The sequence below is a fragment of the Aquarana catesbeiana genome, linkage group LG03 (genome assembly GCF_042186555.1).
Source record: "Aquarana catesbeiana isolate 2022-GZ linkage group LG03, ASM4218655v1, whole genome shotgun sequence".
NCBI classification, from domain to species: domain Eukaryota; kingdom Metazoa; phylum Chordata; class Amphibia; order Anura; family Ranidae; genus Aquarana; species Aquarana catesbeiana.
The window spans coordinates 312,906,466-312,921,843 of record NC_133326.1 but is presented as its reverse complement, the minus strand read 5'-3'; the positions used below and the strand labels follow the sequence as shown (position 1 = coordinate 312,921,843).

At 43.3% G+C, this 15,378-nt stretch overlaps 1 protein-coding gene across 3 annotated transcripts in view; it reads left to right on the top strand.

Annotated features, from left to right (window-relative positions):
- HCFC2 (host cell factor C2) overlaps nt 1-15,378 on the top strand; it is a 74,829-nt gene that overhangs the window by 20,388 nt on the left and 39,063 nt on the right. For all 3 annotated transcript variants that reach the window (XM_073620295.1, XM_073620296.1, XM_073620294.1), the window contains exons 5-8: nt 3,345-3,429; nt 5,700-5,806; nt 5,931-6,116; nt 6,203-6,454. In XM_073620295.1, the coding sequence (XP_073476396.1) occupies nt 3,345-3,429; nt 5,700-5,806; nt 5,931-6,116; nt 6,203-6,454 (630 nt within the window). The remainder of the gene's footprint in view (nt 1-3,344; nt 3,430-5,699; nt 5,807-5,930; nt 6,117-6,202; nt 6,455-15,378) is intronic.

The following is a 15,378-nucleotide window of genomic DNA, read 5'->3' as shown; positions in this document are numbered from 1 at the left end:
GCCGGCATAAGTGCAGGAGACGTCATCTGAGAGTTAGGAACAACTTTTATTCCTCCCAGATCATTTTTCCTGCATTTAGGTGTTATTGCTTTAAAGCAGGTATAGGTGCGTTTAGAAACATTTAGGCTCCATTCATACCAATGCATTTTTTCCTGATTTTTGCAGAAATGCAGGTCATTTTTTTAGCATGTGTTCCTATGGAACATGTTCACATCGATGCATTTTTGAACCTCTGCGTTTTTGGAAAGGGTCAGGGACTTTTTTCCTGCAGCATGCAGCATTTTGCATGTAATAGACTTCAATGGACCTGCATCCAAAACGCAAGTACTGCGTTTTTGCTGCGATTTGCGTCTTTTGCTTTCCATTCACTGTATATAGCTGGTTGCTTAAAAAATTCAAGAAAAAAATGGTGTGGGCCCCCCCCCCCCCACCAAGCCATACCGGACCGAAGTATTGAGGGGAAACCCCACACCAAGGAAAAAAAAAACGCTGTGGGGTCCCGGCAGAGATCCATACCAGACCCTTATCTGAGCACCCCCCCCCCCCCCCCCCAATGTTGATGGGGACAAGGGCTTCATCCCTGTGGTTGCGGGGGTCTGCGGGCAGGGGGCTTATTGGAATCTGAGAGATGCTGCCCCCCTTCTTCCTCCACCGCTGACCCCCTGAAAAAAAGTGATCATCCTCTGACTGGCTCCCGCCTTTCTGTTCGCTCCGATGTCTGATATTTCTAATATAACTATGGGGCCTGGCCATTGGGTGACATCATCCAGAATGAGTATGAGAGGTAATGTGGGAGAAGAGTGGCGCTGCCCTAAAAATATTTATTGGTAAATGAATTACAACCTATATTCATTAACATAAGTGCTTATATGGGCTGTCTCCTTAATGTACCTAGGTATGGTCATATCTCAACCACTAACTTTGTATGTGTGAATCCCAAATAATAAACCAAAAAATAATAATAAACCAAAGAATAAGTGAAAAATTGAGGGTTGAAATCCTATTACCCTATTAGCAAAGGGTGCTTACTATATTCAAATTGACATAAATAATGTGAAAAAAGACCAATAATCCTTTAGAAATTAGATAAACTAAAAGTTGACCCCAGAGTTCAAAAATATTGGGACACTAAAACATCCTATAAAGTGCAGTATAAAAAGTGTTTCATATGTTCAGATTAGCATGAATATTGTGAAAATGACAAAAGTTTCTTTAAAAATTAAATAAAATAAAAATTAACCCCAAGGTTCAAAAGTATTGTGACACTATAGCATCTTATAAAGTGCAAAAATATTCTTTTAATTGAAGAAATGTGTGTGATATATATAGGGTGTCAATGTATGAGGATGTTGAAATAAGTTAGTTCGGTGATTTATATAAATATTAAATGAAAGTCATCCCAAACTCCAAAACTATTGGGACAGTGTGGCAGGGGCAAATTGCCAATTAAATATAAATATAAAGTGTCAGTGCCAAATTCTATTCGTTGTGGTTCTCTGAGAAATTGTTGGTATACCCATAAATTGAAATTACATTAAGATAGTACACATGGCAAATCGCTTGAGAATAGCGAGACCCTTGTATTATAATATGTCAGCAATTACAATAAGGATTTTGAGATGTTTCCAGCCGGACAATATAGTTAGCAGAGTTCAGTATTATATGCAGTTCATCAGCCACAGGAACATAAAACAGTGACTTCTGTGTGTAGTAGTTCAAACGGTGACTCGAGGTGCTCACCCCCCGTGCTCCCCCACTCACCAGAAAGAAACACCCCTACAGGGGTACCGAGCGATAGAGTGGGTGCCTTTGGGGATAGGTATGGATCATTCCAGTACTCCTACTGTTCCTCAGATCTGTATGGTTCCTCCGCTGATTACAGAAAAAACTGTGCGTTCCAGATAACCAGGTTCCTCCACCTCTTGCCAGTTACTAGCTGTTAGACTCTCCAGTACACCCAGAGAAAGAAAAAACTTTTGAACCTTGGGGTTAATTTTTATTTTATTTCATTTTTAAAGAAACTGTTGTCATTTTCACAATATTCATGCTAATCTGAACATATGAAACACTTTTTATACTGCACTTTATAGGATGTTTTAGTGTCCCAATATTTTTGAACTCTGGGGTCAACTTTTAGTTTATCTAATTTCTAAAGGATTATTGGTCTTTTTTCACATTATTTATGTCAATTTGAATATAGTAAGCACCCTTTGCTAATAGGGTAATAGGATTTCAACCCTCAATTTTTCACTTATTCTTTGGTTTATTATTATTTTTTGGTTTATTATTTGGGATTCACACATACAAAGTTAGTGGTTGAGATATGACCATACCTAGGTACATTAAGGAGACAGCCCATATAAGCACTTATGTTAATGAATATAGGTTGTAATTCATTTACCAATAAATATTTTTAGGGCAGCGCCACTCTTCTCCCACATTACCTCTCATATCTATTCAATTAGAACCCTACGGGGAACTAATTAGGGAGGGGCTGCAGCTCACACATTGTCTGAAGCGCGGATTTTTTACCTAACATCATCCAGAATAACCGCCACTTGTGACGTCACAGACCCATCAACAAGGGGCGGGGGCTCCGATTGATGTCACCCGATGGCCACGCCCATAGTTATATAAGAAATGTCAGACATCAGAGCGAACAGAAAGTTGGGGGCTAGTCAGAGGATGATCGCTTTTTTTCTTTTCAGCGGGTCTGGCGGCGGCAGTGGCGGCGGAGGAAGAAGACATTTTTAATAAAGGAATTGTCAAAAACTGTCACTTGTTTTTTGTCACACTACACTACTTTTTTTGGGGTGAATAGGTAGAGGTACAATGTACCCCATACTCATTCACATGGGGGGGCGGGATCTGGGGGCCCCCTTCCCGCTTTTTAGCAACCGGCTATATACAGTGAATGAAAAGCAAAAAAAACACCCGCGCATTGCGGTCAAATCACGGTTAAAGACCCACGGAAAGCACAGCAAAAAGCACTGCAGAAAAACTCAAAAGCAACATGCATAGATGTGAATCGAGCCTTACACTCATTGACCTGCATTTAGCCACATCTAGAGTGTCTAATCAAATCCTGGATGCACAGAATTTTATTTTCTCTAAATACAGACCAACACACAATGTGCAGGGCATCTTAAAAAATCATTACATGCATTTATATGCTTGTAGAAATGTCCTCTAAATGCAGGTTTGACAGTGTCATGGTGAGTGAGACCGAATATTAACAGAAAGTATCATTTTACTGCACTCCACACATAACTAGGTAAATAAGGCTACATAATTGCAATTTTTGTTTTCTTTTTTTCATTTTATCTTTAATTTTGTTTTTATAGAAACTATGACCTGGAATAGTCCAGAAGCTAAAGGGGTATCACCTTTACCTAGAAGCCTGCACACAGCTAATGTGATAGGGAATAGGTATGTCCCTTTAATAATATATATAATTTTCTTTAATTAAATTATAAATAAATGGCATATGACCATGATATAGATACATAATCATACATCTACAATATGGCCTAAAGTTAGGGTCAGCAACCTGTAGATCGCAATCTACCAGTAGATCACGAACAGGTGACTGGTAGATCGCAGTCTGGGCTTGCTGACCCGCGACTCAACCGCAGGGTTTTACCACCACCTCAACTTTCTGTTTGAACGAGTCCTAAGGGTGCCGCTGCCAAATGAAACTAAGGGCTCATTCCAAAGTGCAGCAAGCAGTGCTGCTCCTCTGGACAGCAATCTGGGTGTATTTAACAGGTGGTGAGGAGGCAATATGTTGTCTCCTTACCACCTGATTTAAATCAATGATTGCCATGCAATGCACGTGATTGCGACACGGTAGTACGGCAATTAAAAGTTAAAGTTTAGATCAGGTGTGAGGGGGCGACACTGTGCCCAGTGATCTTTGACTTCTCCCATGTTGTTCACCTCTTTAAGGTTGCCTACCCCTGGCCTAAATTATGTGGGCATCCCTCATACTGTGGAGTTCAGATGCACATAACAAGGTTTATAAAGACATAGAGGTTGATTTACTAATGGCAAAAATAGACCGTGCACTTTGCAAAGTGAAGTTGCCCTCTGCAAGTGCACTTATTACAGAGTTTAGTAAATGAGGTAAAGCTTCACTTTGCAAAGAATACCCAATCATGTGCAAGGAAAAAAAACCTGCATTTTTGCTTGTACATGATTGGATGATGAAGTCAGCAGAGCTTCTGCTAATTTATTAAGCTCTGGAGCAACTGCTCTTGCAGAGGGCAACCGCTCTTTTCAAAGTGCACAGTCTATTTGCCTTAGTAAATCAACCTCATAGTTTGTTGAGGAGGAACTCAAGTAACCTGCACAGAGCCATGACCACCTCTACCCTATTGAACATCCTGCAAATGAACTGGAACACCAACAGTCAGCCTGTTTTGTCTTCCAACATCAGTACCTGACCATGTAAATGTGTCTTTGGCAGAATGGGCACAAATTCCCAGACATTTAGAGATCTTCTGGAAAGCCTTTCTGGAAGAGTAGAGATTATTATAGCTGTAAAGGAGATGGTGGTGGGGGCATGGCAACTCCATATTAATGCCCATGTTTTTGGAATAGAATCTATAACAAGTTTATATGTGTGGTGGTCAGGGGTCCACATATGTTTGGCTCATAACTGTATATACGCACACATATATTTTGTCAAGGTGACTCTTAAAGAAGAACCACACACAATAATTCAACTGTTTCCCAAAACCGTTACAATTAAGGCATGTTATGAATGATAAATGTCATGCCATGAGTGATAAACGCTTTCTCGGCACCGCTGCCATTTTAGAGAACTCCTTGTGCATTCTCTGATTGGACAGTTGTCCTGTGTGTTTCCACTCTACCTCCCCTCTCTTTTTCCCTCCTTGTCCACTTTACTACAGATAACATTTATTCCACCCTGGAGCTAGCGATCTTGTGCACTTAATCACTTGCAGAGATGCAGGCAATCTGTAGCCTGAGGCTTGGCTCGGAGCAGCATCTCATGCCTCCCAGTGTTCACTTGCACCCCTTTAGACTGCATCCCTCTCCCATACTACCTCTTCCCCATTCAGACAAAATTCCTTCCCCAACCAAAAAGCATTCCCACCCACCTTACCCTCCCACTCAGCTCACAGCTCATTTCTCCCCACTCAGGGCGCGTCCCCCTCTGCCCACCTTAGCCCCCATTCAGAGCACACCACTCACTGGCCACCTTAGCCTTCACTTATAGGGTATCCCCCTCCCCCCCCCCTTCCTGATAGCCCTTGTTCACAGTACATCTTTCTCCAGTAACCTCACTTCCCCACTAAGTGCATACCTCCCTAGTCATTTCACTTTGGTCACATTGTTCCACAGCTCTCTCAGTGTATTCGCTCTGCGAATCGGCTCTACTCTACCCATTCTGGAGCAGGCTCACTTTGAGCTAGTTATTATTATTGTTTGGTAATAAATCAAAATGGAGATTATGCAGCTTGGATAAGATTATGTAACTTGAAAAGAAAAGCAAAAAGCTGTTTGTCTAATTTCATTGCATCTTTTGTATTGTGTTTTGTCTTTTGTTGCTCAATGTCTTTAAATTTAATCTGGTTTCCCTTTGGAATAATCTGTATGATAGAAAAACATAGGATATTTACTGTGAAAAGTGTTCTTTTTTCTATCCTAATGCATAGTTTGATCTATTTTAGAATGTATATATTTGGTGGCTGGGTCCCACAAAGTGAAAATGGTGACAGCGTGCCTGCTCAAGAGAATCAATGGAAGTGCACTAACTCTTTTTCCTGCTTAGATCTTGGTGTGTATAATTGATTTTCATATAGTTTATTGGTAGCTGGATACCGTGTACAGCATGCTTCCGTGTTTATATAATTGCAAGCTGATTTTTATTTTTACTGTATGTGTCTCACTTTGTTGAGCAGACTCCATGGAGTGGACCATGTTAATGGCAGACAGCTCAGAAGAGAAAGTTAACTGGCCAAGACCAAGAGCAGGACACTGCGCAGTCACAGTTGGAAAACGCCTGTACATTTGGAGTGGAAGGGATGGTTACAAAAAGGCATGGAATTACCAAGTGTGTTGCAAAGACCTTTGGTACATTGACACAGGTAGGACACACCAGACTGATACAGGTTATCTTGTAGCAATGTGCTTTAAAGCCCTGGTTGCAAGCACTTTTATGTGTCTTTTTCAGAAAAGCCGTCAACATCTTCACAAGTTCAGCTAATACTGGCTACCACAAACTCCTTTCATGTAAAATGGGATGAACTGCCAACTGTTGAAAGATATCTCCTGCAACTAAGCCCTGAAATACCGGTGTCTCCATGTGCTGGAAAACCTGCCCACCTCAGTGAACTTTCAACACAGAGTTCTTGTATTTCACCATACGCAGCTCCATTGCACTTACTTCAGAGTGGACTTTCATACCCACAAAATGTGGAAGAAAGTAAGTTACAGTCTGAGAAATATGTTTTAGTAACATGGAAAAAGCAGTACATCCCTTGCTTCAAAGAATAGGTTCAGCTCTAGCAACATGTTACACGTTAAACCCATATTTGGGATGTAACATGTTGCTATGCACCACCACCCCTTCAGCACCTGAGGCCCTCACCTACAAGTGCCATCTACCACTGCAGCAGACTGCTTGTAGCTCTCGATGGACTTCAAGAGCACTGATCAGCCCCATCATAGTCCATTGACACTTCCTGCAGCTGAGTAACTGTCTGCCCGTATGAAGGTAAGGCAGAGAGCTGTATGAAGTGTCTGCAGGAGCCTGACATTGCACCCATGATCCACTGATTGCAGGTGCAGTGCTTTGCAGACTACTGTGTAAAAAAAATAATAAATGCACGTGGATTTTTTTTTTTTTTAATTATTTACCATGACTGAAAGTGGATGGTAGATTTGTTGCAGAACCCCGCTTTCAGAATTTGAAATATGATGGAGCAGCCATCATTTTGACATTCATACTGCCGTTTCTTTTTTCTTTTCAAGCTTCTCCCTTTAATTCACTTGGTAATCCTGCAGATGAAACATTTCTGTCCCTTTGTGGCTACACTCCCCTCTTCAGTGTATTGATTGAGTCAGTCATTGTTGTCACACTGGCTAGCCTCTAGCTTTTGAATATGTTTGCCTTTTGTTAATCTCCATTATTGAAGAGATTGTTGGGACTATTAGCTTACAGAAGAAAGAGAGCATTGTTTTTTTGTATTTTTTCAGCTCACAAAAAATGACAAGGGCACTACATTTCTGGCAAGATCAACTGATATAACTTAAAGTAGAACTATTAGGCAAAACAATTTTTTTGGATAGAGTAAGGGAGGGTTATAACCTCTGTAAGGTTTATTTTTGCCATCTTTATCCCATTGGGGAGATTTACCTCCATGTCCTGTCCTGTAGCCAAACAGGAAGTGAGAGGTAATCCCTGCTAATTAAGGGAATCTCTTGGGGATCCCCAGGTCGCTAGAACCAGTGTCCACATTGGAAATTTCCCCTCTATTACGTTTCTGGAGACAATCCAAAATTTGGGATTTTCTTTTACTTTCAATTTCAATGATAATGGTAAACAGGACAAATAGAGAGGGTAATTCTCCCTAATGGGGGCACAGACAGCAATCAAAACTGACAGGTGTTCTTATTTCTCTCCACTCTATTCAAAACTAAAAAAAAGTTTTGCCTTTAGTTATACTTTATTTGTACAATACAGGACACTGTAACTGATTCTTAAATCGTTGGTTATGCTGCTACGTTTAGGTGATAGGATGCTAGCAAAAGCTTTGCTGGGACTGCCGACTAATGTATCCATATAACCCCGCTCAGTCCGTGAGGCTCCAATTTTTAGTTAGTACCTTTAGGTGATGAATCACTTCTCCTGTGGCGAGATTTTTTTTTTTCTGTTCTTCACCAGTTTTTCCTTCTATCAAGGACAGGTTGCTTATTGCCTTATAAGTCATAAGCAGTTTCCAGATTAGTTTCCCTCGATGTACATTTTGGGAACCGTACCCGGATACCACAACAGCGGGGCCGGCCTGTAATTTTTGCTTTGAACATGTGGTGCAATGAGCGAGTTAGTCACAAGGTGCTAAACAAGTCCAGGGCCATCATCTATTCCTATGGCACCTAGACACTGAATACCCCTTCGGGGGTTTGCCCACCGTAATGGGCAAAGCCTGGACCCTGGACGGGACCAGTGAAATGGACAAGGTAAGACAGGGCTTACATTTACTCTGAGGAAGAAGATACTCCTTTGAAACGCGTCAGCTAGCAGTGGCCCTGATGTCCTCTCCTTCACCATCTTGAGACTGACTGATCACCACGATTAGGTGGCTTTTACAAAGCAATTTTTCTTCACATGTTTGTGAGTAGTTTTTAATTTGTGTTTATCAATAAATTTGCTTAGGCTAATGCACAAGGCCGGTGCGCCCTCTTTTCTTTACTCTTTTTTTTACATTTACATGCTAGTTCCGTGCTATACGTTTCTTGTTAGATCATTACTTGGATTTGTTGTAAACACTTTGTCCTTTTTTGGGGGGTTCATTGACTTATGTGGGAATGGTATTCTCACTATCCACGTCCCTCCCTGAATGCATGTCAAAAAAAAAAAAAATCCACATCTAGTGTGTGGATATGTGGATAGAGAAATCGGGTGATTTTTAAAAAAATTTTTTCAACCCACTGGAAAAAAAAAAAAATGAATGGGCTGCCCAGGGTATCTGCCCTCAGGGAATGAGTCCCCTTTTCCCTACCTGAGCCCATTTTCCCTGACATGTCTGGGTTATTGGGCTTTTTATCGCATCTAGCATCTGTTTTTCTCACAAAGTTGCCTGGCCACCACCTTGTTTTTTTTGTTCACGTTTCAAAACTGTTTTTTTTAATTTTCTTACCAGGTGGTTTTTTTAACATCTGTTAATATGTGCTTCTGTGGTCAAATGCATGTTTGGGACTGTTGACTGACTAACCTTGTTTTCCGGCAGCCTGTCACTGCTCTTTTGACTATTTTGTTGTCCACCCCTTGAATTATTGTTTGGGGACGTCATATGATCTAAGAATCAATCCCTGTGTCCTGTACTGTACTATTGAGAATAAGTGGAATTTTAAAATACCTGTAAATTCCATATCTTGAAGTACAGTACATGACACAGATCCCTTCCCTCTTTCTCTTGCTAAAGAAAAACTGGAGCCTCGTGGAATTGGAGGGGTTACATGGATACATATAAAGCTTTTGCCAGGATACAATCATCTGAAGATAGTGGCATATAACCCATGGTCTAGAAATATCTTTATATGTCCTGTAATTAACTCTGAGATTTGGAATTTACAGATACATCAAAATTCCTATTTTTCTGTACTTACCGAAAGTTTTTTTTAAAAATTAAACCTAATGCAACCACCACCTCCTAAGGACTGCAGTTTATTACATTATTGTTTTGGGTTTAGATACACTTTAAGATCAATATATATCTCATATATATATATCTGCATGCTGAGTTTAAAATTATTTATTAAAGTTTACATATAGCTACATTTTTTTTGGTTTTGGATCGAGTAGGGAAGGGTTAAACCTTTCTCTGCTTGGTGTTTTTTTTGTTCTGATTGCAGCGCCAACATTTTGGACTTCTTGTCTTGGTGCCAATGGTCACCAGTACAGATATTGAGGCTAAATCTATCTAGCGGGGACACATGAAAATAAAACTCTCCCTGCTCTATCCAAAAAAAAAAATAACACCCCCAAAAATTTGGATTTACAAGCAGTTTAACCCATTTGCTGCCACCAAGATAACTATTACTTCAGAGGCAGCACTAGCATATATACATACTCCTAACCATTATAGAAGCTGGGAGTAATATTATATTTTTACATTTGGATGTCACATAGAAGTGATTCGGGTGGCTATAAAGCTACTCAGTTACTTCTATACACTTATAACGCTACACCTTTTTTGGTTGCAAAATTTAGAATTCTTGCCGAGACCCTGTCAGTAATACAATATTGAATGGGTATTATGGGTTGATCATAAAAAGCTGTCATTGAGAGTTTTTAGCTGCCCCTTCCTCCCTGTGTCACGCAATATCTCAAGAGGTTTTTCAGTTTAATTATGTGGGTGGGTTATTATAGTTTTTATATTTTTACTGCATTTTACTGTGTTTTTATAGTTTGTTACTGAAGCTTCTTTTTAAAGTATATGTGATGTGTGTGTATACAGAAATAGAAGTGCTGATAGTTTATTTTTTATCAATTAACAAAATGCAAAGTAAACAAAAAGAAGAGAAATCCAAATCAAATCAATATTTGGTGTGAACACTTTTTGCCTTCAAAACAGCATCAGTTTTTCTAGGTACAATTGCACATAGTTTTTGAAGAACTAACCACAGATCTTTTGTGAATGCAGACTGCCTCAGATCCTTTTGTCTCTTCATGTAATCCCAGACAGACTCCATGATGTTGAGATCGGGGCTCTGTGTGGGCCAATCCATCACTTCCAGAACTCCTTGTTTTTTGTTTTTTTTTACACTGAAAATAGTTCTTAATTACATTGGCTGTATGTTTGTTTGGGGTTGTCAACATTGAGGACACCATTGATCCTGACCAAATCTCCAAATCCATTTGCAGAAATGCAGCCCTAAACATGCAAGGAACTTCTATCATGCTTCACTGTTGCCTGCAGACGCTCATTTTTGTACCGCACTGCTTCCTGCTACAGCCAAATATTTCAAATTTTGACTCGTCAGTCCAGAGCACCTGCTGCCAATTTTCTGCACTGCAGTTCCTATGTTTCTTTCTCGAACATCACGGGACACAGAGCCACAGTAATTACTGATGGGTTATATAGGTATTACTGGTGATTGGACACTGGCACACCCTATCAGGAAGTTCAACCCCCTATATAATCCCTCCCCCTTGCAGGGATACCTCAGTTTTTACGCCAGTGTCTTAGGTGATGGACGTGTAAAGATGTCCTGTGCTGAGCTCCAAAGGGAATATCCTAAGATCCTATACTGGGGCAAGCCAGGCGAACCGGATCCATTCAAAGTGTCTTTTCATGGCCGAATTGAATGGTACCCGGGCCTCGTGTCCGAAGAAACGAGGTTTTACCCGTAATGCTTCTCTTTTTAGAGAGCTGGACCCCGCAGATCAGAAAATGGCTTTAAACTTCCTAATTTCTGGCGAGGTGCTTTACGGTCCCAGAACTGTTGGATCCCCCTACTGATGGGGGCCCCAGTCTCTGACGGTTTTTTCAAACGGAGCCCACCGTGAGAGGTGAAGATTGGGTCTGTGTAAACAGCACCCTGCGGCTGGATAAGGTAAGAGGAGATTCCACAGAATTTTTGAGTTCTAGTGGCTTTTCTCCTTTAAGGTAAATGCATGCTATGCCTATTGTGACCACCGGGGGCTGCCAAGAGCACAAACCTACACATGCTGAATGTCTGTCTCAGGTGTTGTAATCGCTGTGTATGTCCCAGCGTATCAAGCAGGCTGCAAGCAGGTAAGGTGGATGGGGGGATTTCTCATGTTTGAATGTTCCCCCCCAGGCTAGAGAGGGGCCACAGGGGTCTAGAAAGTGGTTATACCACCCGGGCTCTGTGGCCTAATGGCCACCATCTCTGAAGATAGCCGTTCAGGCAAATCTTGTTACCAGTCTCCCTCCTTCCCCCCCCCCCATCCCCAGCCTTTTCTCCAGAGCATGACAGGAGAGTCGGCAGTGTGGGAAGCGCTCGTTTTTTTCAAAACTCGAGGGGGGGGGGGCGGTAGGGAAGGGGGCGGGATGTCAGCACAGAGTGTTTAGACTCCCACTCAGGCCAGCTGCAGGCTATTAAAGGCACTCTGTACAGGTGCACTCAGCCTTCTGAGAGACACAGAGCTGACGGTCGCATGTAAGGTGGGACACAGGCATTCTCCTAGGCAGCATTTACTGAAGTAACACCAGACTGAGCATTGGGTAGCAAGGCTTTTAGCCAGACTACATCGCTCAGCGGACAGTGTTCATTTGTATACCTCACACCTTGTTGCTTTGCACTATGGGTAGAAGAGGTTCAAGCACCCCAGGAACCAGAGACACTAGGGGATCTCGTTCAGGTTCTGAGGGCCCCCTGTCGGCAGCATCCTTCCCCCCTAAAGATGGGCCAGGGACGGCTAGCCAGGGAGAGCCATTTGGGTCAGGGGCTACACCTGCTTCTGGCACTTCAGCCCCTGTATATATTACACAAGAGGTTTTTTCCTCAACCATTAATGGTCTAGAGGAAAGATTAATGGCCGTGATTACGTCTTCACTCAGTGGAAGAAAACGCACTAGGCTTTCCTCTGTTCCCCAAGACCCTCAGACAGAGGAGCTCTGGGATAAAGGAGATGAATCCCTTTCAGAGGATCGGGATGGGATGGATGATTCCTCTTCGGAGGATTCAGGTGGAGAGGGACCCTCTGCGACTTCCCAAGAGGAGAAAGTCTTAGTGCAGATCCTCACTGGATTGGTCCGCTCCACATTTAAGTTGCCCATACCTGAAACTGCTAAAGAATCCTCTTCTGCTTTGGGGTCACTGAAACCTTTCCAAGCAGCACATGCTTTTCCTGTTCATACTTTACTTGAAAAGCTTATTTATTCTGAGTGGGATCACCCAGACAAACGTTTTTTTCCGCCGAGAAAGTTTTCAACACTTTATCCGATGGAAGAAAAGTTTATTAAAATGTGGGGAATTCCGGCTATTGATGCCGCCATTTCCTCAATAAATAATAGCCTGACTTGTCCTGTAGACAATGCTCAGATGCTCAGGGATCCTGTAGATAAAAGGATGGAATCCCTATTGAAGGATGTTTTCTCCTTAGCAGGATCAGTGGCCCAACCTGCAATAGCAGCGATTGGAGTCTGTCAATACTTAAGAGACCATGTTAAGCAGGTCATCAAAGTATTACCTGAACAGCAGGCCCAGGGGTTTGCTAACCTTCCAGCGGCCTTATGCTTTGTGGTTGACGCCATTAGAGATTCTATCGTGCAAACCTCCCGTCTTTCACTGGGGTTGGTGCATATACGTAGAATCCTATGGTTGAAAAATTGGTCAGCCGAAGCACCATGTAAGAAGCTACTGGCTGGGTTTCCATTTCGTGGTGCAAGGTTGTTTGGAGAGGACTTGGATAACTATATCAAGAGAATCTCTTGTGGGAAAAGCACTCTCTTACCTGTCAAGAAGAAGAGTAAGCGTCCCTCTTTCAAACGGACTCTTTCCCCAGCGCCGGGGGCTTCAGCCTCCAGGCAGTCTCGACGGCCGCCTCCATCGGGGTCCAGAGACAAGAGTCAACCCCAGGGACAAAAGAAGTCCTGGGGAAAGAAGCCTACTAGGCAAAACACTAAGACCTCTGCATGAGGGGGCGCCCCCGCTCACTCGAGTGGGGGGAAGACTGCGACAATTCTCAGAGCTCTGGCAGGAGGACTTCCAGGACAGATGGGTAGTCTCCACGGTAACCTTAGGGTACAAGCTGGAGTTTCAGGAATTCCCTTCTCCTCGGTTCCTCAGATCAAATGTTCCCAGAGACCAAGAGAAGAAGCAGTCGCTCCTTCTAGCGTTAGAGCGACTTTTGTCGCAGGAGGTCATTATGATAGTTCCCGCAAAGGACCAGGGATTGGGCTTCTATTCCAACCTTTTTACGGTCCAAAAGCCAAATGGGGTTGTCAGGCCCATTTTGGACTTAAGGGATCTGAACCGATTCCTAAGGATTCAATCCTTCCGCATGGAATCAATTCGAACAGTAGTTCCCACCCTGCAGGGAGGAGAATTTCTGGCATCAATAGACATCAGAGATGCATATCTGCATGTGCCCATTTTTCCTGCTCATCAGAAGTTTCTGCGCTTCGAGGTAGGAGGGCGCCATTTCCAGTTTATGGCTCTGCCCTTTGGGATAGCCACTTCACCTCGAGTGTTCACAAAGATCTTGGCTCCTCCTCTGGCCAGATTAAGGGCTCAGGGTATAGCTGTCATAGCATACCTAGACGACCTGCTCTTGATAGACCGGTCGGTAGCCTCTTTGAATGGAAACTTGAGGACCACGGTCAGGTATCTAGAACACCTGGGTTGGATCCTCAACTTAGAAAAGTCTTTCCTAAAACCAGTAAGAAGACTGGAATATTTAGGTCTGATTATACATACAAGCCAGGAGAAAATATTTCTACCCCAGGCAAAGATCACTGCTTTGAGAGAGCTGATTCTGACAGTAAGGACCAAGAAGGGTCCCTCAGTCCGCCTTTGTATGAGGCTACTAGGGAAGATGGTGTCTTCATTCGAAGCAGTTCCCTATGCTCAGTTTCACTCACTCCATTCGCCGATGGAGGCGGCCGTCGAGACTGCCTGGAGGCTGAAGCCCCCGGCGCTGGGGAAAGAGTCCGTTTGAAAGAGGGACGCTTACACAGTATTCTGTCGACCTGGAACAAGAAGGTTCAGGCATTAGACTTTCCGATGCACCTGTCGCATGCGGTGCGTCAGAGCCTCAATTGGTGGCTCATACCCGAAAACCTGCAGAAGGGGAAATCCTTTCTACCGGTTACCTGGACGGTGGTAACAACAGATGCCAGTCTGTCAGGTTGGGGAGCAGTTCTGGAACAGGCTGCGGTCCAAGGGGTATGGTCCAAGACAGAGAGGACCTTACCCATCAACATTCTGGAGATCCGGGAGATACATCTAGCTCTAAAGGCCTGGACTATCAGGCTACAGGGTTGTCCGGTCAGGATCCAGTCCGACAATGCCACAGCAGTGGCTTATGTCAATCATCAGGGAGGCACCCGGAGCCGAGCTGCTCAAAAAGAGGTGAACCAGATCTTAGTCTGGGCAGAGATGCATGTGCCATGCATATCGGCAGTTTTCATCCCGGGAATAGAGAATTGGCAGGCGGACTATCTAAGTCGCCAGCAGTTACTTCCAGGGGAATGGTCTCTGCATCCCGACGTCTTTTGGGCCATATGCCAAAGATGGGGGGTTCCAGATGTAGATCTCTTTGCATCCCGATTCAACAAAAAGATAGACAGATTTGTGGCAAGGACAAAAGATCCTCTTGCATGCGGGACGGATGCGTTGGTGATTCCGTGGCATCGGTTCTCACTGATTTATGCATTCCCGCCTATTCTGCTACTACCACGACTCCTTCGCAGGATCAGGCAGGAAAGGAAGTCGGTACTTCTGGTGGCCCCCGCTTGGCCCAGAAGGACTTGGTATGCAGAAATAGTAAGGATGACGGTGGGTTCCCCGTGGACCCTACCGGTACGCCCAGACCTGTTATCTCAAGGTCCAGTGTTCCATCCTGCCTTACAAACGATAAATTTGACGGTTTGGCTATTGAGACCCACGTTCTGAAGAGTCGTGGGCTCTCAGGTCCTGTCATATCTACCTTGA